The sequence below is a fragment of the Taudactylus pleione genome, unplaced genomic scaffold (assembly GCF_031769625.1).
Source record: "Taudactylus pleione unplaced genomic scaffold, aTauple2 ptg001312l, whole genome shotgun sequence".
NCBI classification, from domain to species: Eukaryota; Metazoa; Chordata; class Amphibia; order Anura; family Myobatrachidae; genus Taudactylus; species Taudactylus pleione.
This window is the reverse complement of record NW_028285712.1, coordinates 244,641-272,396: the sequence shown is the minus strand read 5'-3', so window position 1 is coordinate 272,396 and position 27,756 is coordinate 244,641. Positions and strand designations below refer to the sequence as shown.

General features: G+C 46.8%; 1 protein-coding gene and 1 long non-coding RNA gene across 2 annotated transcripts in view; both read left to right on the top strand.

The window, feature by feature from the left end:
• The window catches only part of LOC148443293 (uncharacterized), a 75,007-nt gene extending 52,534 nt beyond the window's left edge, over positions 1-22,473 (top strand). Inside the window, 1 exon segment of the mRNA XM_088463015.1 lies at positions 21,500-22,473. Coding sequence (XP_088319141.1) covers positions 21,500-22,434 — 935 coding nt within the window. The 3' untranslated portion in view covers positions 22,435-22,473.
• LOC148443294 (uncharacterized) lies at positions 190-7,914 on the top strand. The gene is made up of 3 exons (XR_015875702.1): positions 190-253; positions 7,435-7,532; positions 7,662-7,914. It is a non-coding gene; the product is annotated as an uncharacterized LOC148443294 (long non-coding RNA).
• Positions 22,474-27,756: the final 5,283 nt, after the last annotated feature.

The window sequence follows — 27,756 nt, the reverse complement described above, 5'->3', positions numbered from 1 at the left end:
GTGGTGGTGAATAGAGGCCAAAATATGAGAATTCTGTCAATGTCCCAATATTTATGCACCTGACTGTGTATATATATATATATACACACACATATACACAGTATGTGAGTGTGTAACCGACTTTAGTGTTAGGGGTTCTGATACTATGGTTACAACCTGTGTTAGACTAAAGAGAATTATCTCTTTCCTAGTGCCCCCTCCCAACCTTTGATGATTGCGGACGCCTAAAGTAGACATAAGAACATTCCCACAGGTAAGATTGTCACTATCCTGTGATTTATTATTATTCCCGTATTCCAGCCGTCTCCTTGTACAGGATGTCACACATTAATAAATAAGATCCAGACTAAAATAATGTTCTTTATTGTGTTTTCTCCCTCACAAAGTCTGGCCTCTGGATATACGGTAGACGAGGATGAAACGAGGGACCGATTGCCAGGTTCCCTCACAGATGTGGCCCTTAGTACATCCCATACATTTTTAGCCAATTTAGATGCACATATATGTAACAATTTCCTCTTCGTTGGCCAATACCACTAATATCATTCTCAGTAATACACTAATAAAGATCAGTGGTAGATGGAGCATCAGCTGCAATAACTCTGTAGTTATTAGGGAATAACAGGACATGTGTATTACTAGTGGTGTTAGATGGAGATGTGACTAAGGTCTGATTCTCAGTAATACAATAATACAGATCAGTGGTAGATGGAGCATCAGCTGTAATAACTCTGTAGTTATTAGGGAATAACAGGACACATGTATTACTAGTGGTGTTATATGGAGATGTGACTAAGGTCTGATTCTCAGTAATACAATAATACAGATCAGTGGTAGATGGAGCATCAGCTGTAATAACTCTGTAGTTATTAGGGAATAACAGGACACATGTATTACTAGTGGTGTTAGATGGAGATGTGACTATGGTCTGATTCTCAGTAATACAATAATACAGATCAGTGGTAGATGGAGCATCAGATGTAATAACCCTGTAGTTATTAGGGAATAACAGGATACATGTATTACTAGTGGTGTTAGATGGAGATGTGACTATGGTCTGATTCTCAGTAATACAATAATACAGATCAGTGGTAGATGGAGCATCAGATGTAATAACCCTGTAGTTATTAGGGAATAACAGGATACATATATTACTAGTGGTGTTAGATGGAGATGTGACTAAGGGCTGATTCTCAGTAATACAATAATACAGATCAGTGGTAGATGGAGCATCAGATGTAATATCCCTGTAGTTATTAGGGAATAACAGGGCACATGTATTACTAGTGGTGTTAGATGGAGATGTGACTAAGGGCTGATTCTCAGTAATACAATAATACAGATCAGTGGTAGATGGAGCATCAGCTGTAATTACCCTGTAGTTATTAGGGAATAACAGGGCACATGTATTACTAGTGGTGTTAGATGGAGATGTGACTAAGGGCTGATTCTCAGTAATACAATAATACAGATCAGTGGTAGATGGAGCATCAGCTGTAATTACCCTGTAGTTATTAGGGAATAACAGGGCACATGTATTACTAGTGGTGTTAGATGGAGATGTGACTAAGGGATGATTCTCAGTAATACAATAATACAGATCAGTGGTAGATGGAGCATCAGCTGTAATAACCCTGTAGTTATTAGGGAATAACAGGACATATGTATTACTAGTGGTGTTATATGGAGATGTGACTAAGGGCTGATTCTCAGTAATACAATAATACAGATCAGTGGTAGATGGAGAATCAGATGTAATAACCCTGTAGTTATTAGGGAATAACAGGGCACATGTATTACTAGTGGTGTCAGATGGAGATGTGACTAAGGGCTGATTCTCAGTAATACAATAATACAGATCAGTGGTAGATGGAGCATCATCTGTAATAACCCTGTAGTTATTAGGGAATAACAGGACACATGTATTACTAGTGGTGTTAGATGGAGATGTGACTAAGGGCTGATTCTCAGTAATACAATAATACAGATCAGTGGTAGATGGAGCATCAGATGTAATATCCCTGTAGTTATTAGGGAATAACAGGACACATGTATTACTAGTGGTGTTAGATGGAGATGTGACTAAGGGCTGATTCTCAGTAATATAATAATACAGATCAGTGGTAGATGGAGCATCAGATGTAATAACCCTGTAGTTATTAGGGAATAACAGGACACATGTATTACTAGTGGTGTTAGATGGAGATGTGTCTAAGGGCTGATTCTCAGTAATACAATAATACAGATCAGTGGTAGATGGAGCATCAGATGTAATATCCCTGTAGTTATTAGGGAATAACAGGACACATGTATTACTAGTGGTGTTAGATGGAGATGTGTCTAAGGGCTGATTCTCAGTAATACAATAATACAGATCAGTGGTAGATGGAGAATCAGATGTAATATCCCTGTAGTTATTAGGGAATAACAGGACATATGTATTACTAGTGGTGTTAGATGGAGATGTGACTAAGGGCTGATTCTCAGTAATACAATAATACAGATCAGTGGTAGATGGAGCATCAGATGTAATATCCCTGTAGTTATTAGGGAATAACAGGACACATGTATTACTAGTGGTGTTAGATGGAGATGTGACTAAGGGCTGATTCTCAGTAATATAATAATACAGATCAGTGGTAGATGGAGCATCAGATGTAATAACCCTGTAGTTATTAGGGAATAACAGGACACATGTATTACTAGTGGTGTTAGATGGAGATGTGTCTAAGGGCTGATTCTCAGTAATACAATAATACAGATCAGTGGTAGATGGAGCATCAGATGTAATATCCCTGTAGTTATTAGGGAATAACAGGACACATGTATTACTAGTGGTGTTAGATGGAGATGTGTCTAAGGGCTGATTCTCAGTAATACAATAATACAGATCAGTGGTAGATGGAGAATCAGATGTAATATCCCTGTAGTTATTAGGGAATAACAGGACACATGTATTACTAGTGGTGTTAGATGGAGATGTGACTAAGGGCTGATTCTCTATCACCATATTTCTTAGAGCTGGTATAGAGTGATAAAAAGAAACTAACCTTTGTTGCAAAATATAACCCCTCACTTATCACTCGACCACCTACACACACACATACACCTATTGCCTCTTACAGTAACTACCTGAGTAAATAGAGGGTTTTTTTGTAATTTAAAACAACCTTTACCATGAGAGCTCTCAGATTTCAAAGTACATCTTTCGGTGGTGCACGTTTAAGTATGATCCCTGTTTTTTTAAGTGAGCTTATCTAGTGTATATGCTATAGTAAAGACAAAGACAGGAGTGAAATGACTGGGAATACTATGGCTTTGATTCAATTAGACGCAAAGGGGTGAGTTACCGCTGCGACGGCATGAAATCGCCACCAACTTACCCGCAACCTGCTCCGCTCATGGTCCGATCTAGCCCCGCAACCGTGGATATTTATATGAGTGTGGTGGCACCGTAAGTGCGGTATATAGCTGTACTTACTCATGGATGCGACTGTCATGTCTAATTGGATCGACCCCTAAATCCTGGGGAAGTTAGAAGATCTGGGAGTGCCACAGTGACATCATTTACATCAATAGCAATAATACAGGGACATGACTGGAGATGAGGGGATCTGGGAGTGTCACAGTGACATCACTTATATCTATAGTAATAATACAGGGACATGACTGGGGAGGTGAGGGGATCTGGGAGTGTCACAGTGACATCACTTATATCTATAGTAATAACACAGGGACATGACTGGGGAGGTGAGGGGATCTGGGAGTGTCACAGTGACATCACTTATATCTATAGTAATAATACAGGGACATGACTGGAGAGGTGAGGGGATCTGGGAGTGTCACAGTGACATCACTTATATCTATAGTAATAATACAGGGACATGACTGGGGAGGTGAGGGGATCTGGAAGTGTCAGTGTGACATCCCTTATATCTATAGTAATAATCAAGGATATTTTTCAGGGGGAACGGTCAGGAACACACTTCCTGAAGCTCTTTAGCAAAATTACGTTATCGGGTACGGTGTTCCTGAACCTGTCTGCAAAGAGGATTTTAGTGGCACTTGCAAAAATGAGTAATTGGTGCCGGACCGGCAGCCATGCTACAATGGCAATCATCAAGAAGAAAGGGACAGCCGCAGCATTTCAGATAAGCTGCCAGCCATGAGACAATCATAGCTTGTTGACCCAACAGCCAATCAGGAGCGGCTGCCGGTCTGCGAGCTGTGATTGGCTCGCAGTCGGCATCTTTTTTGAAATGCTGAGGCTGTCCCTCAATCTAGATGACTGTCAGGACTATCTCGTGCAGTGCGAACTGTATGTGGCCGGCTCCAGAGGACATCCCCACCCTCCACCCAGCCACTGATGAGGAAGCTTTATGATCAAGGAAAAGTGAGGGGGGAGGGAAGGTGTGGCTGTGTCGCACAGGGCGCAGTGCACTGTCGCACTCATACGGACCTGCAGAGTGCTAAGACAACCGGAGCCGGCACTGATGGCTGTCATTCCTGGACGGATGCGGGTCCGGTACTTATCCTCAATGTGGCCGGAGGCTGGGCCACACGTGGTTAATGGCTGCCGCGGCACTGAAGGGGTTAACCCCCTGTGCTGCAGCGCCATTTTTTTAAAAATGAACTATGGGCGCTAGGTGCCACATTTAATTGTATTATCGGCGCTAGGCACCATCTTTTAAATATGTTACCGGCGCTAGGCGCCGAGTGTTTAATGTTTTATGCTGCCGTTGCCCGGACCCTGTCCGATGGCCGCGGCACCGTGTTAACCCCTCGGTGGGGGCTGTATGACGGCGCCCCGGCCCCGGATCATCTCCGGCGGTGGCGCGTCAATGAAGGTTCCACGCTGGGGTCCGAGAGCCTGGCTCCCGACACTCCAGCTCCACAGGGCTGGATGCCGACTGCTGGGGGCTGGGAGCGCAGCTCCCGCCGCCCCAGCTACCCAGCAAGGTGGTAGGCGCCGGGGGGCTGCGTATTGTACTACAGCCCCCGGGGCCACCTCCAGAGTCGGCAGGGCTGGCTGCTGGGGACCAGGAGCAGCGCTCTCGGCGCCCCAGGGTGGCAGGAAGCTGCTGCAGCTGGGACGAATGTCCCGGACTGCAGGGCTAAGCGCCGCATGCAGGGAGACCGGGCTAGCCGGCTCCCTGCACGGCACTGGTTAACCACCAGTGCGCGGCACCGAGGCCACTGTGCGCGATGCTGGGAACCTAACTCCCCACGACCCAGCAGCATGGCAGAGTGGCTGCACGCTGGGGGTCTCCTCGGACCCCCAGCGTTGTGAGCAGACCACAGAGGGAGCCACAGCAGTGCGCTGCAGGGGCTAGGTGCCTGCACGCTGGGGGGAAGGGAGAGCCAGCTCCCTGGACCCCCAGCACTGAGGAGGTAGCAGCGGATGAACGCTGCTGAACAAAAGTTAACGCTGCTGCAGCCAGGGCATAGGTCCCAGGCTGCAGAGCTGAAAGCCAGATGCTGGGGACTGGGACCTCGGCTCCCAGTGTCCCAGCATGGAAGGGCTGAGTTAAGTAAAGCTGAGCGCTGGGCACAGTATAAAAATCACACCCCTGGGTACATAATGTTAAATAAAATTTGTATATAAATTGTATGTGCAAGGTATAATTTTAAATGTATAATTTAAGAAAATGCACTTACCTGTGGTCTTTGGAGGTTCAGGGGGATCCGGAGCTCTCTGTGGGCTGCTGGGTCCCCCAGCCTCTTCACTAGGGGAATAAAATGTTCTCCAATGCAGCCTCATGCCTGGAAGTGGTATGAGGGGGTGCATAGGAAGCTGGCTAAGACAGCCAGCTAACTGTGGCAGGCTAGCACATGCACAGGTCATGCACTTATGATGATTGGTTGGAAACCACAGGGCGGGCTTACCCCCTGTGGAGTGTGTGTTAGAATGACATAAAAAGAGGGCCTGTGAGCCCTGTATGTGTACATCTTTGAAAATCCTGTGAGCAGGAGACCTGCTGTTTGATTCCTGTAACATCTTTTATGCTGATATTCCCCTTCAATCCGAAGGGAGGGTCTTTTTTAAGACTGAGAGCAATAAACACCTTTGCCTTTACATTCTACTACATGTGTACCCTGCGACCAAAAGAATTGCGCCAAACGCTATTCTGTTCTCCAGCTGTTCTGGGTAAGAACTCCGCGTCTCCAAGTTCAAGCCCTCTGCCAAGCTACCGTGCAGACCTGGTCCATTGCGAGGGATCAGGTGGGAACAGCCGACACCAAACAGGAGGTGTGTCCGCAGTTAATCAAACGCATACGCAGCAGAAGTGGTTCCAAATGCCAATGGTAGAGTTTGGTGGTGGCAGCATCGTTACACGCCCACAGCGCAGTGGGCGGAGTCAGTGACAGGCAGTCACTGACGGTGAGTGGGAGTCCAAAAGCGCTAACCCATGACCAGGGACAGCCTATGCGAAAGGCGTCCGGTCACACCCCCCCAATCCAGAGGTCAGTTACAGTGTTCCTTGCCCTGTGCTCCCTGCCCCCAGTCCACCGTTCCCTCCAAGTTCCCTCACAGACCAGTGTTCCCTGCCCTCTCCCCATTGGTACAGCATTCCCTGCCCTATGCCTCCCCCCAGGTCCAGCATTCCCTGCACTGTGCCCACCCAGGTCCACCCCTCCCTACCATGTGTCCTCCAGTCCAGCATTCCCTACCATGTGGCTCCCTCGTCCAGCCTTCCCTGTCCTGTGCCCCCCATTAAGCTCCAACCTTCCCTTTCATTTGCCACCCCCTCACCATGTCTAGACATCCCTGTGCCTCCAATAGATCCAGACCACCCTTAGTCCAGCCCTTCCTGCCCTGCATACCAGCTTGGTCCAGCGCTCCCTACCCACAACCCAAACTTCAAATTTAAAAAAAAAATTGGTTATGCACCAGCTGATGCCCCACCCCAATTTTAGTTTTGCCCACAGCCCATTCCCCCAAGAATGGTTCAACCCACCTATTTTTCTACCAAAATAGCACTGGTAATAATACAGGGACATGACTGGAGAGGTCAAGGGATCTGGGAGTGTCACAGTGACATCACTTATATCTATAGTAATAATACAGGGACATGACTGGGGAGGTGAGGGTATCTGAGAGTGTCACAGTGACATCACTTATATCTATAGTAATAATACTTGACAGTACAACTAGGGGATGTGTCTGGGTGATGACTGTATCATTGTGTGTGTCAGATTCCTATAAGGTGTCAGGATGTCACTGTCTATGTCTTCATGCGGGAGGGGGTATATATAATGGAACAAGGGTCTGTACAAGGACGTGATGATGGAGAATCACCGGCCCCTCACATCACTGGGTAAGAGGAGACTGTCATTTATTGTACAGGGTAGAGCAGGTATGGGAGCCCTATATACACACATTACCTGATAAGCACATATATACAATGTACTCAGTCACTGTGTTTCCTATAGATGGACCCAGTAATAGAAATACCACAGAGAGATGTCCCCATCATCTTTATTCACAGGATTGTACAGAGGAGAGTCACAGGACCCCACAGGAGCATCAGGTAGATACCAGTATACCAAAGTGACTGTGACTATATGATCTATAGAGAATATGTGTGTGTATTATAAACTGATTACTTTACTGTTTATTCTCAATTAAATTAGACTTGATTATTTTATGGGTCATTTAGAGTGAAGATCTTGCTGATATTAAGGTAGAAGATACAGAGGGAGAAGAAGAGACGTATGTGACTGATATGAAGACATAATATATAGAGGGAGAAGAGATGTATGTGACTGATATGAAGACAGAAGATATAGAGGGAGAAGAGACGTATGTGACTGATATGAAGACAGAAGATATAGAGGGAGAAGAGACGTATGTGACTGATATGAAGTAGGGATGTGCAGGCTCGGTTCTACTCGGTTCCGTTCGTTTTTTTTTACCGAATCTTATTGGGTTTCAGCTGTCACGAGTTTTGGATAGCCAATAAGATTCGGTAAAAAAAACCGAACGGAACCGAGTAGAACCGAGCCTGCACATCCCTAATATGAAGACAGAAGATCTAGAGGGAGAAGAAGAGACGTATGTGACTGATATAAAGGTAGAAGATACAGATGGAGAAGAAGAGACGTATGAGAGGGGTGATCAGAAGTGTAAAGAGGAGGAAATCCCTACAGATATCAGCACAGGTAAGTAATAAACACTTATTGCAGAAAAGAGTCACATACTCTGTTCAGTCACTACAGCAATCTCTTATCCTACACCATGCTCTGTCAGTACAAACTAATGAGTAAAATGTATATGCACAGTGGGGGAGTCAGGAGCCATCAGCCCCTATTATACTCCTGCTCTCCCCCTCACATCATGTCACTGTGTGTTACCAGCCCAGAGATCTGACCAGTTTCCTCTCCACACTCTCTGGTGTATCTCATACATCAGGAGACATCAGCCCCTATTATACTCCTGCTCTCCCCCTCACATCATGTTACTACGTGTTACCAGCCAAGAGATCTGTCCAGTCTCCTCTCCACACTCTCTGGTGTATGTCATACATGAGGAGCCATCAGCCCCTATTATACTGCTGCTCTCCTCCTCACATCATGTCACTGTGTGTTACCAGCCCAGAGATCTGACCAGTCTCCTCCCCACACTCTCTGGTGTATCTCATACATCAGGAGCCATCAGCCCCTATTATACTCCTGCTCTCCTCCTCACATCATGTTACTATGTGTTACCAGCCCAGAGATCTGACCAGTCTCCTCCCCACACTCATCATATCTTTGTTAGCTACCAGCTACTCATGTTCTTTACTGTCCACTACAAAAATGACCTTTGTCGATGGTCCTTCTCATGCCCTTCAATGGGATATTACCCATGATCCTTCCTGACCACTATTGCCTGACATAATCAATGATCACTGATGGTAATAACATCTTTGCATGTGATTTCTTGTACTGATTTTATTCTGTTTTACCAGAGATATGAACCACACCTGTATAAATATCTTTTAGGAAAGTATTACATTTCTGCCTGGAGGTCCACAGCGAGAGCAATGGTGGATTCCGATTGTTTAAAATGTGGATTCTTCTGTTCCATTGTGTTTTTGCTGATTCATTTGAGTCCAGCTGGTTCTTTTGCATGTTCCAGTAGATCCCCTTAGAGGTTAGAGCGTATCTAACCTCCAGTGAAGATATCAATTCCTAGAGAGATACAAACTGGTTATTTTACATTTACTGAGATAGAGATCCGGAGAGTGTGAGGACACAGCAGGATGCAACTAGTATGACCTGTGTGTGATATAATGTATAGACCATGCCTGCACTCTGTTACACATACTGAGATGGAGATATGGAGAGTGTGAGGTCACAGCAGGATGCAACTAGTATGACCTGTGTGTGATATAATGTATAGACCATGCCTGCACTCTGTTACACATACTGAGATGGAGATATGGAGAGTGTGAGGACACAGCAGGATGCAGCTAGTATGTCCTGTGTGTGATATAATGTATAGACCATGCCTGCACTCTGTTACACATACTGAGATGGAGATATGGAGAGTGTGAGGACACAGCAGGATGCAGCTAGTATGACCTGTGTGTGATATAATGTATAGACCATGCCTACACTCTGTTACACATACTGAGATGGAGATATGGAGAGTGTGAGGACACAGCAGGTTACAGCTAGTATGTCCTGTGTGTGATATAATGTATAGACCATGCCTGCACTCTGTTACACATACTGAGATGGAGATATGGAGAGTGTGAGGACACAGCAGGATACAGCTAGTATGTCCTGTGTGTGATATAATGTATAGACCATGCCTGCACTCTGTTACACATACTGAGATGGAGATATGGAGAGTGTGAGGACACAGCAGGATACAGCTAGTATGTCCTGTGTGTGATATAATGTATAGACCATGCCTGCTCTCTGTTACACATACTGAGATGGAGATACGGAGAGTGTGAGGACACAGCAGGATACAGCTAGTATGTCCTGTGTGTGATATAATGTATAGACCATGCCTGCACTCTGTTACACATACTGAGATGGAGATATGGAGAGTGTGAGGACACAGCAGGATACAGCTAGTATGTCCTGTGTGTGATATAATGTATAGACCATGCCTGCTCTCTGTTACACATACTGAGATGGAGATACGGAGAGTGTGAGGACACAGCAGGATGCAGCTAGTATGTCCTGTGTGTGATATAATGTATAGACCATGCCTGCACTCTGTTACACATACTGAGATGGAGATATGGAGAGTGTGAGGACACAGCAGGATGCAGCTAGTATGTCCTGTGTGTGATATAATGTATAGACCATGCCTGCACTCTGTTACACATACTGAGATGGAGATATGGAGAGTGTGAGGACACAGCAGGATACAGCTAGTATGTCCTGTGTGTGATATAATGTATAGACCATGCCTGCTCTCTGTTACACATACTGAGATGGAGATACGGAGAGTGTGAGGACACAGCAGGATACAGCTAGTATGACCTGTGTGTGATATAATGTATAGACCATGCCTGCACTCTGTTACACATACTGAGATGGAGATATGGAGAGTGTGAGGACACAGCAGGATACAGCTAGTATGTCCTGTGTGTGATATAATGTATAGACCATGCCTGCACTCTGTTACACATACTGAGATGGAGATATGGAGAGTGTGAGGACACAGCAGGTTACAGCTAGTATGACCTGTGTGTGATATAATGTATAGACCATGCCTGCACTCTGTTACACATACTGAGATGGAGATATGGAGAGTGTGAGGACACAGCAGGATACAGCTAGTATGACCTGTGTGTGATATAATGTATAGACCATGCCTGCACTCTGTTACACATACTGAGATGGAGATATGGAGAGTGTGAGGACACAGCAGGGTACAGCTAGTATGTCCTGTGTGTGATATAATGTATAGACCATGCCTGCACTCTGTTACACATACTGAGATGGAGATATGGAGAGTGTGAGGACACAGCAGGATGCAGCTAGTATGACCTGTGTGTGATATAATGTATAGACCATGCCTGCACTCTGTTACACATACTGAGATGGAGATACGGAGAGTGTGAGGACACAGCAGGATACAGCTAGTATGACCTGTGTGTGATATAATGTATAGACCAGTGGTAGCCAACCCTGGTCCTCAAGAGCTACCAACGGTGCATGTTTTGCAGGTCTCCTCAAAGAATCACAAGTGATATAATTAGCTCCACCTGGGGAATTTTCAAATGTGTTAGTTAGTAATGAATACACCTGTGCACATGCTGGGTGACCTGGAAAACGTGAACTGTTGGTAGCTCACGAGGACCGAGGTTGACTACCCCTGGTATAGCCCATGCCTACACTCTGTTACACATACTGAGATGGAGATCTGGAGAGTGTGAGGACACAGCAGGTTACAGCTAGTATGTCCTGTGTGTGATATAATGTATAGACCATGCCTGCACTCTGTTACACATACTGAGATGGAGATATGGAGAGTGTGAGGACACAGCAGGATACAGCTAGTATGACCTGTGTGTGATATAATGTATAGACCATGCCTGCACTCTGTTACACATACTGAGATGGAGATATGGAGAGTGTGAGGACACAGCAGGGTACAGCTAGTATGTCCTGTGTGTGATATAATGTATAGACCATGCCTGCACTCTGTTACACATACTGAGATGGAGATATGGAGAGTGTGAGGACACAGCAGGATGCAGCTAGTATGACCTGTGTGTGATATAATGTATAGACCATGCCTGCACTCTGTTACACATACTGAGATGGAGATACGGAGAGTGTGAGGACACAGCAGGATACAGCTAGTATGACCTGTGTGTGATATAATGTATAGACCAGTGGTAGCCAACCCTGGTCCTCAAGAGCTACCAACGGTGCATGTTTTGCAGGTCTCCTCAAAGAATCACAAGTGATATAATTAGCTCCACCTTGGGAATTTTCAAATGTGTTAGTTAGTAATGAATACACCTGTGCACATGCTGGGTGACCTGGAAAACGTGAACTGTTGGTAGCTCACGAGGTCCGAGGTTGACTACCCCTGGTATAGCCCATGCCTACACTCTGTTACACATACTGAGATGGAGATCTGGAGAGTGTGAGATCACAGCAGGGTGCAGCTAGTATGACCTGAGTATATGTATAGACCATGTGTGCTGGGACCGGAGAACCTCAGCTCGCCACCTGATCACGGATTAGTTTTTATCCCCACCGACTGTTACTGACTCCACCCAATGCGCAGTGGATGTGTAGCATTGCTGCCACCACCAAACTCCTACTATCGGTGCTTGGTACTGGTTACGTACACCCTAGCTCCTACACTGGCACTTGGAACCACTTTTCCCAGGCTCCTATGTCGGCACCTGGAACTGCCTCTGCTGTGTATGCGTAAACAGTCTGCAGCCGCACATCCTGATTGGTGTTGGCTGATACTCACTGATCCCTCCCTACGGACCAGGCCCTGCATGTTAGCTGGCAGAGGGCTTGAGCTTGGAGACACTGGGCTCAATCCAGAACAGGAGTACAGAATATCATTTGGCACAATTCTGTTGTTGCTCAAATAGTCTTCAAAAAGACTTAAGGGGGTCAGCACACAGATGGTCACAGTAGTACAATCCTTCTTGATGTTCAAAAAGATACACAGAAGACATGCTTGCATACCTTCTTTTATGTTACTCCAATATACATTACCACATGGGGTAAGTCTGCCCTGTGGTTTTTACCCAATCAAATTAAGTACATGTGCCTTGCATGGCCAAGGCATGTTCACCTTTAACATTGTCCCCAATGGACAGTGGGGAATGGTCACTCCTCTGGGCCAGGTGCTGACACTTCTGGGATGTAAAAATCTACCCCCCAAAACATACTTACACGCTTCTATTGAGGAGGACTTGGCTATCTCCTATACCCAAATCCGGGCTCCAGGACAAGGCAGCAAAACACCCAGCCAGCAGTCTCCTTGACACCAAGAGGATGCTTGTTGGAGCTTCCCGAAAATAGTTAGGTGGCTGCATTGGCCAGCTCCCCATGCACCTCCTCATACCTGCCTTTAACGCTGGGTGTCCGGGGAACGGGCTCTCCCTGTCCCCCATCAGGCATACACAAAGCCCTGTTTACAAAGCCCTCCCACTGCACTGGGGTACCAGAAGCCAGCGCTCCCAGTCCCCAACGTTGTTAACGCTCCAGGCAGGGAGCCGGCTAGTCCGGTCCTCCTGTGTGTGGCACTCAGCTAAGATCCCGGTTCCCAGCAGCCGACACACAGCTCTTTGCGTGCAGTCCCCCAGTGCAGCGCACCAGGCGTTAAACCACAGCCTTGCTGTGCCACTCCTTCCACACAGTCTCTCCCCTCCCCACCCCCGATTGCAGTGCACCGGGGGTTTACAGGAACCATCGCCGAGCTGGGGCGCCCGAAGCTAGGCTAGTCCCCAGCATGGAGCACTCAGCAGCTCCTTACCTCTAGTCCCCGGTGCAGTTTAGATGGACATGGTTTGGGGCTGCGACACATATATAGTCCCCCCCAGTGCAGTTCACTGTGGGGATAACACTTTGCTGCAGCAGTCAGGGGGTATCTGGGCTGCAGCACATAAGAGTAAAAAAAATCCATTCTTTTATACACTCGATGCCTATCGCCGCTAACACACATTTAAAAATGGGCACCTAGCGCCTATAACATTTCAAAGATGGTGCTACAGCACGGGGGTGAACCCCTTCAGTGCTGCTGCCGCCATTAATCACTTGCAAGGGGGACGGGATCCAATATCGGGACTGGTACCTGGCCACACTCCCCCATCCCCCCCACCCCAATTCCATGCGGGCCACCAGTAGGCCATGTCTCTTTGGCTCCAGGTCCTGCAGTCCTTTGGGGTTACCGGGAGTTCACATGGGGTTCAGGCTCTTCCTGCTGAGACAATCCATCCGCATTGCTGTGAGCCTTGCTTTGCAGATAATATGAAAGTCATAAATCTGAAGTGCAAGGCTCCACCGCAACAGTCTGCCATTGTCCCCTGTGGTGTGTTGTAGACACTGTAAAGGGTTGTGATCAGTCACCACAGTAAATTACCGGCCATACAAATGGAGCTGGAGCTTCTTCACAGCCCAAGCAATTTCCAAGCTTTCCTTTTCAATTGTGGCGTACCCCACCTCCCGGAAATAAGACACAAATCATCCTAGTGCCCGAGACAGACCAATGGGGAAATCACCTGCTACAGTCATGTACATTGTGACCCCACAAACGCAACAGCTCTGGTCATTTCAAATCAGTCAGAGGCTCTTATCAATTCTAAAATATATTCTTTAGATTATTTGTAATAAATACTTAGGGGTTAATATAATTATTTGTTAATTGCGAGGTGCGATTTGCTGTTTTCTCTTCTAATTAGTACAGCAAATTCATTTTGCAATCCAATTAGCAACTTGCACTGAACCAGAGTAAATTTGCATTTTTCCATTGGAAAGGAAAATCTTTATTTTAAGAACCCCTTGGACATCCCCCCTAATGACTAATCAGGCATTTGGAAATTTCAAATTAGCTTAATTAGTCCAATAATTACATGTCAATTTGGGGGGTAAAAAAAATGGCCTCAAATTACCCCAAAATTAACTTATTCGTTAGATTAGGCACCCCAAATGTAATTAGTTTTTTATTAATTGAAAAATAATTGTTTTCATAACTTTTTTAAAATTTTCAGTGTGCACAATGTACCCCAAAATCTCATTGTTTCCTACTTTTTATTGCAATTTTCATTTGAGATTAAACGAAAAAGTTTGCTTTTTTATCATTTTTTTTTTGCATCTTTTTAAACAAGAACACAAATCAGCCATTTCAGACCATTTAAAAACCTTCAGTACTTTCCTTATGCCCACAAACAGCCCTATACGGTCCTGCTAACAAAATTATCAATACTGGGTGGTCCAGGATGGTCTCCCCACTTTTTCATGCACCTTTTTTTACATCGCATTTGGCAGTCAGTTCGCACCCCTTCACTGCGAGCACCGTGAATAGGCATTTTTAATTGGATTGGAGAATTCTCGGGAGCGCGCATTTGTGCAAAGTCTGTGAGTTTCGTGAAACAAACTCGCTACTCGCAATTCGCACCTAATTGGATTGACCCCTTATATTGAGTATTAGAAATTAAACACAAATAACTACAATGTTGCTAAAAGAATCACATGGCATGAAGTCATCTTATAAAGGATTATGCTACACTGATAATCAGATTAGTATATTCCACACACATGTTTAGGAACCGCATAAAAGATTAATAATAAAAATAATTTCTCAATTAGATGAGATTCAAAAGACAATGGCCCTCATTCAGAGCCGTACGCTCTGAGCAGAGCGCACGCTCTGAATGAGGGCCGGGCTCCATGAAAATGGAGCGTCCTCCTGGACGCTCGTATAGCTGTGGGTCACCACCCACAGGCTATACGAGCGTGCATTGTGATGGCCGCGATGGTCGTGACCATCGAAATTGTGAGCCGGAGCCTGCGGTTGAGGTTTTCAACCGCAAGCTCCGGAGTGATTTTGGCTCTATCAGAGCCAAAATCACTCCCACTGACATCACTAGTGATGTCAGTGGGCCATCTTTTGACGGGAGGCGTTCCCGTGGGAACGCCCCCGTCAGGGAGGCACGCCCACCAAAGGGGGCGTGCTGTCAATCAACATTGAAAGCACGCCCCCTTTGATCGGACACAACGAGCGAAGGACTTTCCTTCGCTCGTCGCGTCTGGCGCATGCGCACGACGGAGCTCCCTCCATCGTGCGCATGCTCAGTCCATAACATCGACCCACTTGCGAGCGGACAGCCGCTCGCGAGTGGGTCTGAATCAGGCCCAATGTCCAAAGTCAGAAAATTATCCCATGTATTTCCTTAAGGTGACCATATCTCTCTCTTGTTAATATGTCGGAAGAAGTTTAATGGGTTACCTACTCCTTACTTAGCTGATACAAGTAAAACCAGATAAGCGCTGGATGGCTGTATATTGTTGCCGCACTGAGTCTGGACTTCAGTGTAGTACATCCGCGGCCGTCACAGATTTTAGTCGCTCTGGTTCCCGATCACAATGCGGCGTACTTGAGCTGCAGGACCCGCCTGCTCTAAGGTTTTTTGCCGGCAACTGCCACAAATATAGCTGCTCGGGCTCCCGGTCTCTAAGCGGCGTGCTCGGGCTGCAGGACCAGCCAGCTTCACAAATATAGCCGCTCGAGCTCCCAGTCTCTAAGCGACATGCTGCAGGACCCACCGGCTTCACAAATATAGCCGTTCTGGGTCCTGGTTTCTAAGGGCTGCAGGACCCACCAGCTTCACAAATATATCCGCTCAGGCTCCCGGTCTCTAAGTGGCGTGCTCAGGCTGCAGGACCCACCGGCTTCACAAATATAGCTGCTCGGGCTCCCAGTCTCTAAGCAGTGTGCTCGGGCTGCAGGACCCACCGGCTTCACAAATATAGCTGCTCGGGCTCCCAGTCTCTAAGCGGTGTGCTCGGGCTGCAGGACCCACCGGCTTCACAAATATAGCTGCTCGGGCTCCCGGTCTCTAAGCAGCGTGCTCAGGGCTGCAGGACCCGCCGGCTTCCACATCCGGTGTAACTACAGGCAGTAATCTTACCCTTTTCAGTTCTTGATTAATAAAGGAGAATAGTCCCAATTCGTTGGCTCACCATAGGAAAGTTATAGAAGATAATGTGGACACCAATTGATGCGGACAGCGATGCGTTTCATTCACAGCTGTGGATTATTCAAGCTGAAACCTCCTGCTGTAGCAGTTTTCTTCTTAAATAGGCCAGAAGGTGCTCCTGCCCATCTGGTCCCTCCTGGCTCAGTACTCCTCCAAGTCCATACTGTGATGAATCAGTCTGTACAACAAAGTTCTTACTGTAGTCTGGAACCATCAGTACTGGAGCTCTTGTACCAGAGCCGTTGTAAATGACTAAAATTCCAGCTCACAAGAGGGTGTCCAGTCAACTACCTTGGGGAGCTTCTTCTTAGTCAAATCTGTCAGGGGTTTTAGCTACAAAACTGAAGTCAGGGATAAAGCATCAGTGGTACCTGTTACAAGTCGCGGTCACGACTTGACACTTTCTGACAGTATACCCAGGCAGGACGGGGTTACTCCAGTTCTTCCTGTTGCTAGATCGGCACGCCTCAGGAAGTGATGTGTATTCCACAAGTGCAAACCTGATTGGGACTTCAGCCTATTTATACTCACTGATCTATTGCACCTGTGCCGACTATAGAGTGTCTGTGAGTTTCCTCGGCCTGGCTGCAGAGTCAGGTTGTTCCTGTTCACTGAACTCCCACACGGCTTCCTAGCCGCATCCAGTAGCACCCGTGCTGCCGTCTGCTCTCCAAACGGCTTCCTAGCTGCATCTAGCAGCTCCCGTGCTGCCAACGTTCACCATACTGCTTCCGAGCCACACCAAGTAGCTCCCGTGCTACCACCATTCTTCACTCGGCTTCTTAGCCGCTCCAAGCAGCTCCCGTGCCGCAACATCGGCACACCTGCCGCACCATCGGCTCTCAAAGTCATTTTCTTACCCTAGATTGTTTATCTACGGCCATCTGCAACATCGGCACACTCTCAAAGCCATTTTTCATACCCTAGACTGTTTATCTACGGCAATTGCCACAACCTTGGCACCATCGCTGCAACATCGGCACACTTGCCGCACCATCGGCTCTCAAAGCCATTTGCTAGCCCTAGACTGTTCATCTACGGCTATTGCCACACCAGCAGCATCATTGCCGCACCATCGGCATCATTGCCGCACCATCTGCATCATTGCCGCACCATCAGCACCATTGCTGCACTGTCGGCACAGCTGCCACACCATCGGCTCCCAAGCCGTTGTCCAAAAACCAAACTGTACTCTCACGACTATAGCCGCACCATTGATATCCTTATTACCGTCAAATGTTTCAGTCCTAACTGTACATTTTTTCCCTATTGAATTCCCTTGTATCTCCATGTGAGCCGCTACTACCTTGAGCATAAGTCCAGGCGGCCGCCCAAGTACCGGTGAATGTATCCTAGTTCTAAGGGAACAACGGGCGGTTGTTATTGGTGGAAGATCTCGCTAGCTGGGTTCTTGTGGTGTTACATGGAGTAGGCAGCGGAATTCATAACAGTACCCTGCCATTCCTAATAGAGCCGGGACCAGTCTCTGATTTGTCTCTACTTTCGCTGGTTCAGGTTTCACCTTACCTCCCACACGGTGCCCCAGGTACTGTACTGCTGACATCCCCATTTGGCACTTGTCTGCCCTGATGGTCAGACCTGCCCACCGAATCCTTTATAACACCAGCCCCACATGCATCAGGTGATCTTCACAAGTTCCGCTGAAGATGTCAGTCATCCAAGTAGGCCTAAGCAAAATCTCTGTACCCCTTCAGTATGTCATCGACAATGCTCTGGAAGGTGGCTGGTGCATTCTTCATCCCAAATGGTCTTCAACTCAAACAAGCCAAATGAGGTGATGAAGGCAGATCGCTCTTGAGCCTCAGGGGTCATTACTATCTGCCAATGCCCCTTGCTCATTTCAAAAGTGGAGATGTATTTTGCTCCTGCCCACTCGTCTAACAACACATAAATGCAGGGTAAGGGATAAGTATCAGATTTGGTTACCTCATTCAACCGGCAGTAATCTACACAAAACCACATGGTACGGTCCATCTTGGGAACCACTACAATGGAGGCAGCCCAGGGACTGTTACACCTAGCACTAACATCTCCTGCACCTCATTGTAGATTTTTGCCTGCGCCTCTGGTGAGACCAGATATGCAGGTTGCCGAATTGGCCTATGCTCACCAGTGTCTGCGGTGTGCACGCAAAGAAGTCAGACCAGGCTTCCCACTGAAATGGGCTTCAAAGGACTGCTGAACTGACTCAAGCTGCTTCCTCTTGAGGTTAATAAATTCCTTCCTCCAGCTTACTTCCTCTACACCACCATCACCTCGGGCACCCGCGAAGATCTCAAGGATTGGATCATTTCCTGGTTCCTCCTTCTGTAAGCAGCACGCGACTGCTACTGACTCCACATGCTCATGGTATGCCTTCAACATATGCACATGGTAGGTACCCTGCCTCCTACCCTCGCTGGCAAATGACACCACCTAGGGGATGTCACTTAGTTGTTTTGAGACTGTGTATGGCCCCGTCCAGGAAGCCTGGAGCTTGTTTTGGAGTATGGGCACCAAAACAAGCACCTTCTGCCTAACTTCAAAGACCCTGACACATGAGCCCTGGTCATTCCAAGTTTTCTGCTTGGTTTGCAATTTTGCAAGATTCGCTTGCGTAAACCTCATGAGATTTTCTAACCGATCTCTGAACTTTAGCACATGCTCCACCACGGACACATCTTGGTGAGTCAACTCCCCTACCCAAGACTCACGGAACAGGTCGAGGGGTCCACGGACTCTGCAGCCGTATAGTAACTCATAGGGTGAGAAATCGGTGAACGCCTATGGCACCTCCAGATAAACAAACAGGAAGTGCGTCAGGGTTCACTACCAGTCAGCCCCCTCTGAAGTCACAAATGCCCGGAGCATCTGCTTCAGAGTTCCATTAAATCTCTTGCATAGTCCATTAGTTTGTTTGTTTTTTTGTTCTGGGAGAGCAGCTCCCGGTAATGCCAGCAGTATTATGATTAAATACCCAGTACTAGTATTCCAAATATGTAAATATAATTTAAAAAAAAGTTTATTTTTTTTTCTGTATTTATTGCCTTAGTACTTGTGCTGTAGGGCACCAGTCACACCAAATGTGTGTGTATGTGTGTACGTATGTATGTACGTATGTGAATATATATGTATGTATGTGTGTGTATGTATATATATAATTATATATTGTGCAGTGCATTTGTTAAAAATGTTTAAATACATTTTAAATAAATTGCACTTACCTGTGTTTCCCTGGAAGTCCGGGGGATGCAGAGCTCTCTGTGGGCTGCTGGATCCCCAGCCCCTTCCAGAGAAAAATGGACTGTCCCACCATGCAGCCTCATGCCTGAAAGAAGTGCATGGGGAACTGGCCAGTGCAGTCAGTTAATTATTTTCAGGGACCTCTAAAGTGACCAGGAGACTGCTGGCTGGGGATCTTGTCTGCCTTGTCTGGAGCCTACATTCAGGTAGAGGAGGTAGCCAAGTGCCCCTCAGCAGAATCCTGGAGGTACTTATTGTAGGGAAGTTATTTCTCATCCCAGGCATGCCGGCACCTGGGCGTCTAAAATGATGACAGGTGGGCTCAGGCATAGAGGAGTGAGCACTCACCACTGTCCAATAGGGACAATGTTAAAGTTGAGCATGCCTTGTGCACTTAATTGGGTAAAAACCACAGGGTGGACTAACCCATTGTGGTATTGTGTATTGGATTAAGATAAAAGAAGGCATGTGAGCCTGTTTTGTGTATCTTTTTGAACATCAAGAAGGTATGAACTGCCGTATCATCTGTATGCTGTGATACTCCCAAGGGGAAATGTCTTTTTGAAAACTATTTGTGCAGTAAACATCTAAGATGACTACATAGGTATCCTGCAACAACAGCATTGCATCAAGCGATATTCCGTTTTCTGATTGGTTTAAATTGAGCGCAGTGTCTCCAAGCTCAAACCCTCTGCCAGCTTCCCTGCTGGGCCTGGTCCATTGCGAGGGACCAGTGGGTATCAGCCGACATCAGTCCAGAGGTCTGGCTGCTACTAGTCTAAGCATATGCAGCAGAGGCAGTTCAGGTGCCGATGTAGGTGCCTGAGAGAAGTGCTTTAAGGTTCCAGTGTAGGAACTTGTTTGGTAATAAGTGGTTCCAAGATATTGGTGGTGGCAGCAAAGTTGCATGCCCATGGCACAGTGGCCGGAGTCCGTAACAGGTGGTTACTGACGGTAAGAGGGAATCCCTTCAAGATCCAAGATTTAGAGGAAGTCCCCGCAAGATCCAGTGGGATCAAAAAAATATCTCTGGCCGTTGGCGGAGGCAAGGTTATCCAGTCACAATGATCTATTTGCTATCTGGCTTCTACATTCACAAGTGAAACTTGGAAATGACACTGACTGTATGAGATGTTAGGGTGCAGCCGGGCACGTCTTATTATAGTTACACAGTATGGAGATGTTGGGATACAGCTGGGATGTCTTATTATAGTTACACAGTATGGTATAATTCTGCAGAGAGCCTAATTCCCATATAATTATTCTGTTCCCAGCAGATGGACACAGCAGCAGGAAGAACTCGGGGAGACGTCTCATATTATTTCCAGATTGTGACCTAGATGATAAATTCTCACAGGACTCTCCAAGAGAAACTCCCAGTATACATCCAGCATCTCACAGAGCAGATACGTCATCTGATCCCTCTATCCATGAGGAATGTTCCCCTGATAATCCCAGTAGTGTTACACACAGCTCAGATCACACAAGTGATAAACCTTTTTCATGTTCTGAATGTGGGAAAAGTTTTACCAAGCAGATGATTCTTTCTATACATCAGAAGAGAGTTCACGCAGCTGAAAGGCCTTTTCTATGTTCTGAGTGTGGGAAATGTTTTAGACTGGAAAGATGTCTTACTAGACATACAAAGCTTCACACACATGAGAGACCATATTCATGTTCTGAGTGTGGGAAATGTTTTGCGCAGCAGAGCAAACTTGATGTCCATCAGAGAACTCACACAGGTGAGAGACCATTTCAGTGTTTTGAATGTGGGAAATGTTTTATAAGGAAGTCCGCTCTTGTTACACATTATCGAGGCCATACAGGTGAGAACCCATTTACATGTTCTGAGTGTGGGAAATGTTTTACAAATAAATCCACTCTTGCTACACATCAGAGATATCACACAGGTGTGAAACCATTTCCATGCTATGAATGTGGGAAATGTTTTACACAGAAATCAGTTCTTGTTACACATCAGAGAAGTCACACAGGTGAGAGGCCATTTCCATGTTCTGAGTGTGGGAAATGTTTTACCTATAAATTAGATCTTGTTATACATCAGAGAAGTCACACAGGTTAGAGGCCATTTCCATGTTCTGAGTGTGGGAAATGTTTTACATATAAATTAGCTCTTGTTACACATCAGAGAAGTCACACAGGAGAGAAACCATTTCCATGCTCTGAATGTGGGAAATGTTTTAAACAGAGATCACATCTTGTTACACATCAGAGCAGTCACACAGGTGAGAGGCCATTTCCATGTTCTGAGTGTGGGAAATGTTTTTCAAATAAATCTCATCTTGTTAGACATCAGAGAAGTCACACAGGTGAAAAACCGTATTCATGTCCTGAGTGTGGGAAATGTTTTTCAAATAAATCACATCTTGTTAGACATCAGAGAAGTCACACAGATGAAAAACCGTATTCATGTCCTGAGTGTGGGAAATGTTTTACACAGAAATCACATCTTGTTACACATCAGAGACGTCACACAGATGAGAAATAATTTCTTCTTCAGGGTCCATAGGGCCCCACAGGGAGACCTTGGGTGTAGGTGGTGGTTGAGGACCGAGCACCAGACAGTTAAAGCTTTGCTCCCAGGATGCAATGGTCCTTCCCCCTATACCCTGCTCCCGAGCCAGAGGCACTACAGTTTTGTCAGTGCCTGGCCAGAGTCGGGTCACCATTTTAACAGTGGGCTGTTTCATGCAGCCCAAAAGCTTTTATTTTATAATTTTCTTTTTTTATATGCTTCTGAGCAGGCAGCAGTAGATTGTCCGTGGGACGTTTGTGCTGCCGCTCCAACACCCCTATGGGCACTGCAACGTCAGCTCCGCCTGTTGCTCTCAGCGGGCATCCCGGGGACATTGCTAGCCAGTTCCGCGGACAGACCCAGACTGCAATGCGGATTCTAAGGGGACAGGTAAGGCTGGTCATCGCTATGGGGTTCCCACAACATGTACAAGCAATCCAGGTACCTCCTATGCCTCCATCGGTAGACATACTCTCTAACTCAGTACAGAGTCTGGCGGGTACCTCTACAGCCTTTCAAAATATGTTGCACAGTGAGAAACCCCTACCCAGTAAAGCTAGGTACAAACTGACCGATATATTGGCCGATCAATTGATCGGCCAATATCTGCTGGCCATCGCCAAGTGTGTACCTGTGATATGTCTGTGAACCACATAGTTCTCAGACATATCGCATTGGCTTTGCTGCACAGCTGATGGACAGATTTGTCTGCAGACATATCTGTCCATCGGCAAGTGTGTACGGGCGGTCTGCATACTGCCCATACACAGTGGCAGCCGCCGGGGAGGGGGGTGGGACACGCCACTTGGTCGCTGGGACCCACGGCTAGAAGCAGATGATGGCCTTTCAGTGTGTATGAACGATCATCATCTGCAGATATATCTGTATACTGTGTATCCAGCTTAAGTTTACTAAGCATTCTCTTATCTTCACAGTCCACGCAGCTGTCATCTGAGGAGGCAGAAAATGCTGATCTCTCTACTGCGGAGTCCCCTTCGGGGGAAGAAGTATAGAGTCTAAAATGAATATACCTGCTTTGGTGCAAACAGTTAGATCTATCTTACAAATAGAAGATGATGAGCCCGCCCCCACATCATAGCATCCACTATTTGAATGACAAAAAGTGGCCAGCGGAGTTTCCGCTCTCGGATCAACTTGTTGAGCACATGGCAGCAGCTTGGCAGATTCCTAGTAAGAGGTTTCAGCCCCAAAAACGCCTGACCTCTTGTTATCCTTTTCCTGCAGCTCATTGTACAAGATGGGAGACTTCCCCAGCGGTGGATTTCCATGTTACACGTTTGATTAAAAGCGATACATTACCTATCCCTACAGTTTCCTCACTGAAGGACCCTATGGATAGAAAAGATTGAAACTGGCCTTAAATCTGTGTACTCTCTTTCAGGTGCCATTGCTTGCGTGACCATGGCTACTGCATGGGTGGCTAAAGCAATTTACAGCTGTGCAGACGCCCTTGAAGAATCTTTTCCCTCAGATGCCTCTTGAGATCAGATGTCTTATGTAGCTCAAATAAGAATATAGCTTCATATATTGGAGAAGCGCCCCTGGGATGCCAGTCTCCTAGCTTCTAGAGCTTCGGCCACGGCGGTATCTGCCCACCGTATTCTGTGGCTGCGGTCATGGAAGGAGGATGCAGAATCTAAGAGAGCCTTAGAAGCATTACCTTACAATGGGGAGATCTTGTTTGGCCCTGACTTGGATAATATTGTGGCCACATTAGCAACATAAAAAACTGCCTTTCTGCCATCAGCAACTACTGCAAGGCCTCAGACAACGTCCTTTAGGTCCTTTTATCCCCAAGGCAAACCTAAGGGTCAGTCCTTTCCTAAGCAATCGGCTTCCACTAGGCCACAAAGCCTATGACCAAGCTGACCTGGGCCACCAGACGTCCTGCTTCAAAATCTGAGGACAAGCCTTCAGCCTGACGGGGCAGGCCTCCCCTTGGGGGACCCCAGAGTAGGAGGCCAACTCCTTCAGAATGGCATCAGACAACCACAGATGCGTGGATAAGAGAAGTCTCATGGGTACACCCTCTCATTTCAGAGATGGCCACCCCACCAATTTTTCTACACAGGCCCTCCATCACACCTGAACAGTGTCCTGCTCATGCAGAAAGCCATTCAAGTGGAGGTAATAGTTCCAGTTCCTCCTTTCACAGCGAGGGAATTGTTATTATTCTACCCTGTTTCTGGTGCAGAACCAAAATTCGTCTTATCGGCCTATCCTCAACCTCAAATTCCTAAACAAATTCATCAGGGTGCCCAAATTTCACATGGAAACCCTGCACTCTATTGTACTGGCTATGGAGCCTGGGGACTTTATGGTATCTCTGGATATTTGGGATGCATACCTACAGTGCCCTCTCAGAGATATCTCCGGTTTGCTGTACTATAGCAACATTTTCAATTTCAAACTCTGCCCTTTGGACTTTCTACAGCCCCACGGGTCTTTACCAAAATTATGGCGGTCATGGCAACCAACCTGTGTTTTTCAGGGAATCAGGCTCCTGCCATACCTGGATGACCTCTTGCTCTTGGCAAGCTCACCAGAGGTCCTTCAATGCCACCTTCAGGTAACCATTGCCTTCGTGCAGAGGCACAGCTGGTTAACTGGAAAAAGTCCTCCTTGAACCCTTCACAGAGAATGGTCCATCTGGGAGCTCTTTTAGATTCTCAGGGTCAGAGAATCTTCCTAACAGACAAGATCTCCACACTGCAAATACGTGTGCGCAGATTACTACGCAGTCGCCAAGTGTCAGTCCACTCAGCAATGCAAGTTCTACGATCCATGGTATCTACCTTTGACATGGTGGAGTACGCTCAGTTCCACTACAAGCCCCTGCAACAGCTAATCTTATCCAGGTGAAACGGGTTGCCCCATCACATAAAAGCTCAGGCAATGGTCCTTTCTCCAGAGGCTCGTCTGGTGGCTACAGACGTCCAATTTAACCAGAGGTTGCCCCTTTTGGGTCCCAGAATGGGTACTCCTTACAACGGATGCCAGTGTCCTGGGCTGGGGCGCAGTGACCTGTCAACATTCCTTCCATGAATGTTGGACATCGGCTGGATACGCATTCTCGCATGGGCCAAAGGTCACCTCCCGGCCATCTCCACAGTGTTCAATTCCAGGAGTTCTAAATTGGGAAGCGGACTTCCTCAGCCATCACAACGTGCAAACCAGGAAATGGTCTCCACTCAGAAGTCTTTCAACTCCTAGTGGACAAGTGGGGCCTACCAGAGGTGGACCTCATGGCCTCCAGACAAAATCACAAACTGCCAGTGTATGGGTCCAGAAAAAGGGACGCCGAGGCAGCCTTGGTAGATGCATTGTCCGTGAAGTGGACCTTCCATCTGGCATATCTATTCCCTCCAGTCTCCCTTCTTCCTCGAGATCTTCGGAAGTTCAAACAAGATGGAGGCACTGTTCTGTTGGTGGCTCCAGCATGGCCCAGACGACATTGGCACTCAGATCTTTAGAGCCTCTCCATAGATGCCTTGTTCCTGCTACCTCAGGGGCCAGACTTGTTGTCTCAGGGTCCTTGTCTTCACCCGCACCTGGGTTGTCTGTCTTTGATGGCGTGGCTCTTGAGACATCCCTCCTGAGGTCTAAAGGGTTTTCTTGCTCTGTGGTCAAGACTATGCTGAGCGCATAAGCCGGCCTCTGCCTGGATTTACCATAGAGAGTGGCATACATACTTTCAGTGATGTGATGCCAGAAACTATGACCATCAGGTGTTTTGTGTTTCTAGAGTCCTGGCCTTCCTCCAAGCAGGCTTGGACCTTGGACTCCACCTTACCTCACTGAAGGTGCATGTCTCTGCTCTGTCCATTTGGTTCCAGCATAGAATTGCTTTACTGCCGGATGTCCATACCTTCCTTCAAGGTGTCCTCCACATACAACCTCCCTTTGTCCCTCCTGTGGCGCTGTGGAATTTGTCAGTGGTTCTTCAGACCCTACAGGGCACTCCGTTTGAACCTTTGGAATATGCGGATCTCAAGTGGCTCACAGCGAAAACTCTTTTACTTTTGGCTATGGCGTCCGCCTGAAGGGTGGCAGATTAAGGGGCGCTCTCACGCTGCTCCCCATTTTTAATCTTCCATCAGGACAGAGTAGTTCTCCAAACTCAACCTGGCTTCCTACCCAAGGTGGTTACTCTTTTCCATATTAATAAGGAAATCCTAGTCCCGGCCTTTCATTAACCAGACCTCCCAGCATGTGAGGCCTCCTTCGATGTGGTCCGTGCTCTCAGGATCGACGTGGACTGTACCAGTTCTCTGAGGAAAACAGAGTCCCTATTTGTGCTCTATGGAGTTCACAAGAAGAGATGGCCAGCCAATAAACAGACATTGGCCAGATGGCTTTGCATGACTAACTCACAGGCTTACACACAGGCAGGCCTTCCTGTACCGGCTACTGTCATTGCCCGTTCCACTCGCTCTGAGTCCCTCGGCAGCGCAATGTGGAGCCCCAGCTGAACAGCTTTTTAAGGTGGCCACGTGGTCCTCTGTCCACATCTTTCTTAGGTTCTATGCCTTCAATACATTTGCCTCTAGGATGCCTCCATTTGGACGCTGGATTCTCCTCTCAAATCAGGTGCATCACCATCCTTGAATAACTGCTTTGGGACATCCCCAAGGTCTCCCTGTGGAGCCCTATGGACCCTGAAGAAGAAAACGAGCTATGGTAAAACTTAACAATGGTGGACTTTCTTCGAAGTCCACAGGGTACCCGCTCTGACGCACCTGGCTTCTATGGGCTATGTTTCCTGGTCACATGTTTCTTGTCTCTTTCTGTGTGAGATTATGATTCTAGTGTGTACCAATCTTCCTTCTCCTCTCCTCCAGCATTAGTCTTGTTACTAACTGAAGTGGCTTGGGGGCAGGGTATAGGGGGAAGGCCCGTTGAATCCTGGGAGCAAAGCTTTAACTGTTTGGTGCCTGGACCTCAAGTACCACCTACACCCCAAGGTCTCCCTATGGACTTTGAAGAAAGAGAGTTAATAAAGGTAAGTTTTACCATAACTCTTGTTTTCCATGCTCTGAGTGTGGGAAATGTTTTATAAAGAAATCCGCTCTTATTAGTCATCAGAAACATCACACAGGAAAAAAACAATGTATGAGCATCTAGAAAAATATAGAAATTGCAGTGATATTTGCAGTACTGTATTGTTATTGAAAATGTTAAAAACAAACATGAATTCAATCATAGCCTAGATTGCTGTCCCTGCTTAGCAAACGGTAAATGATATTTGAATTATCACACTATATACTAATATAT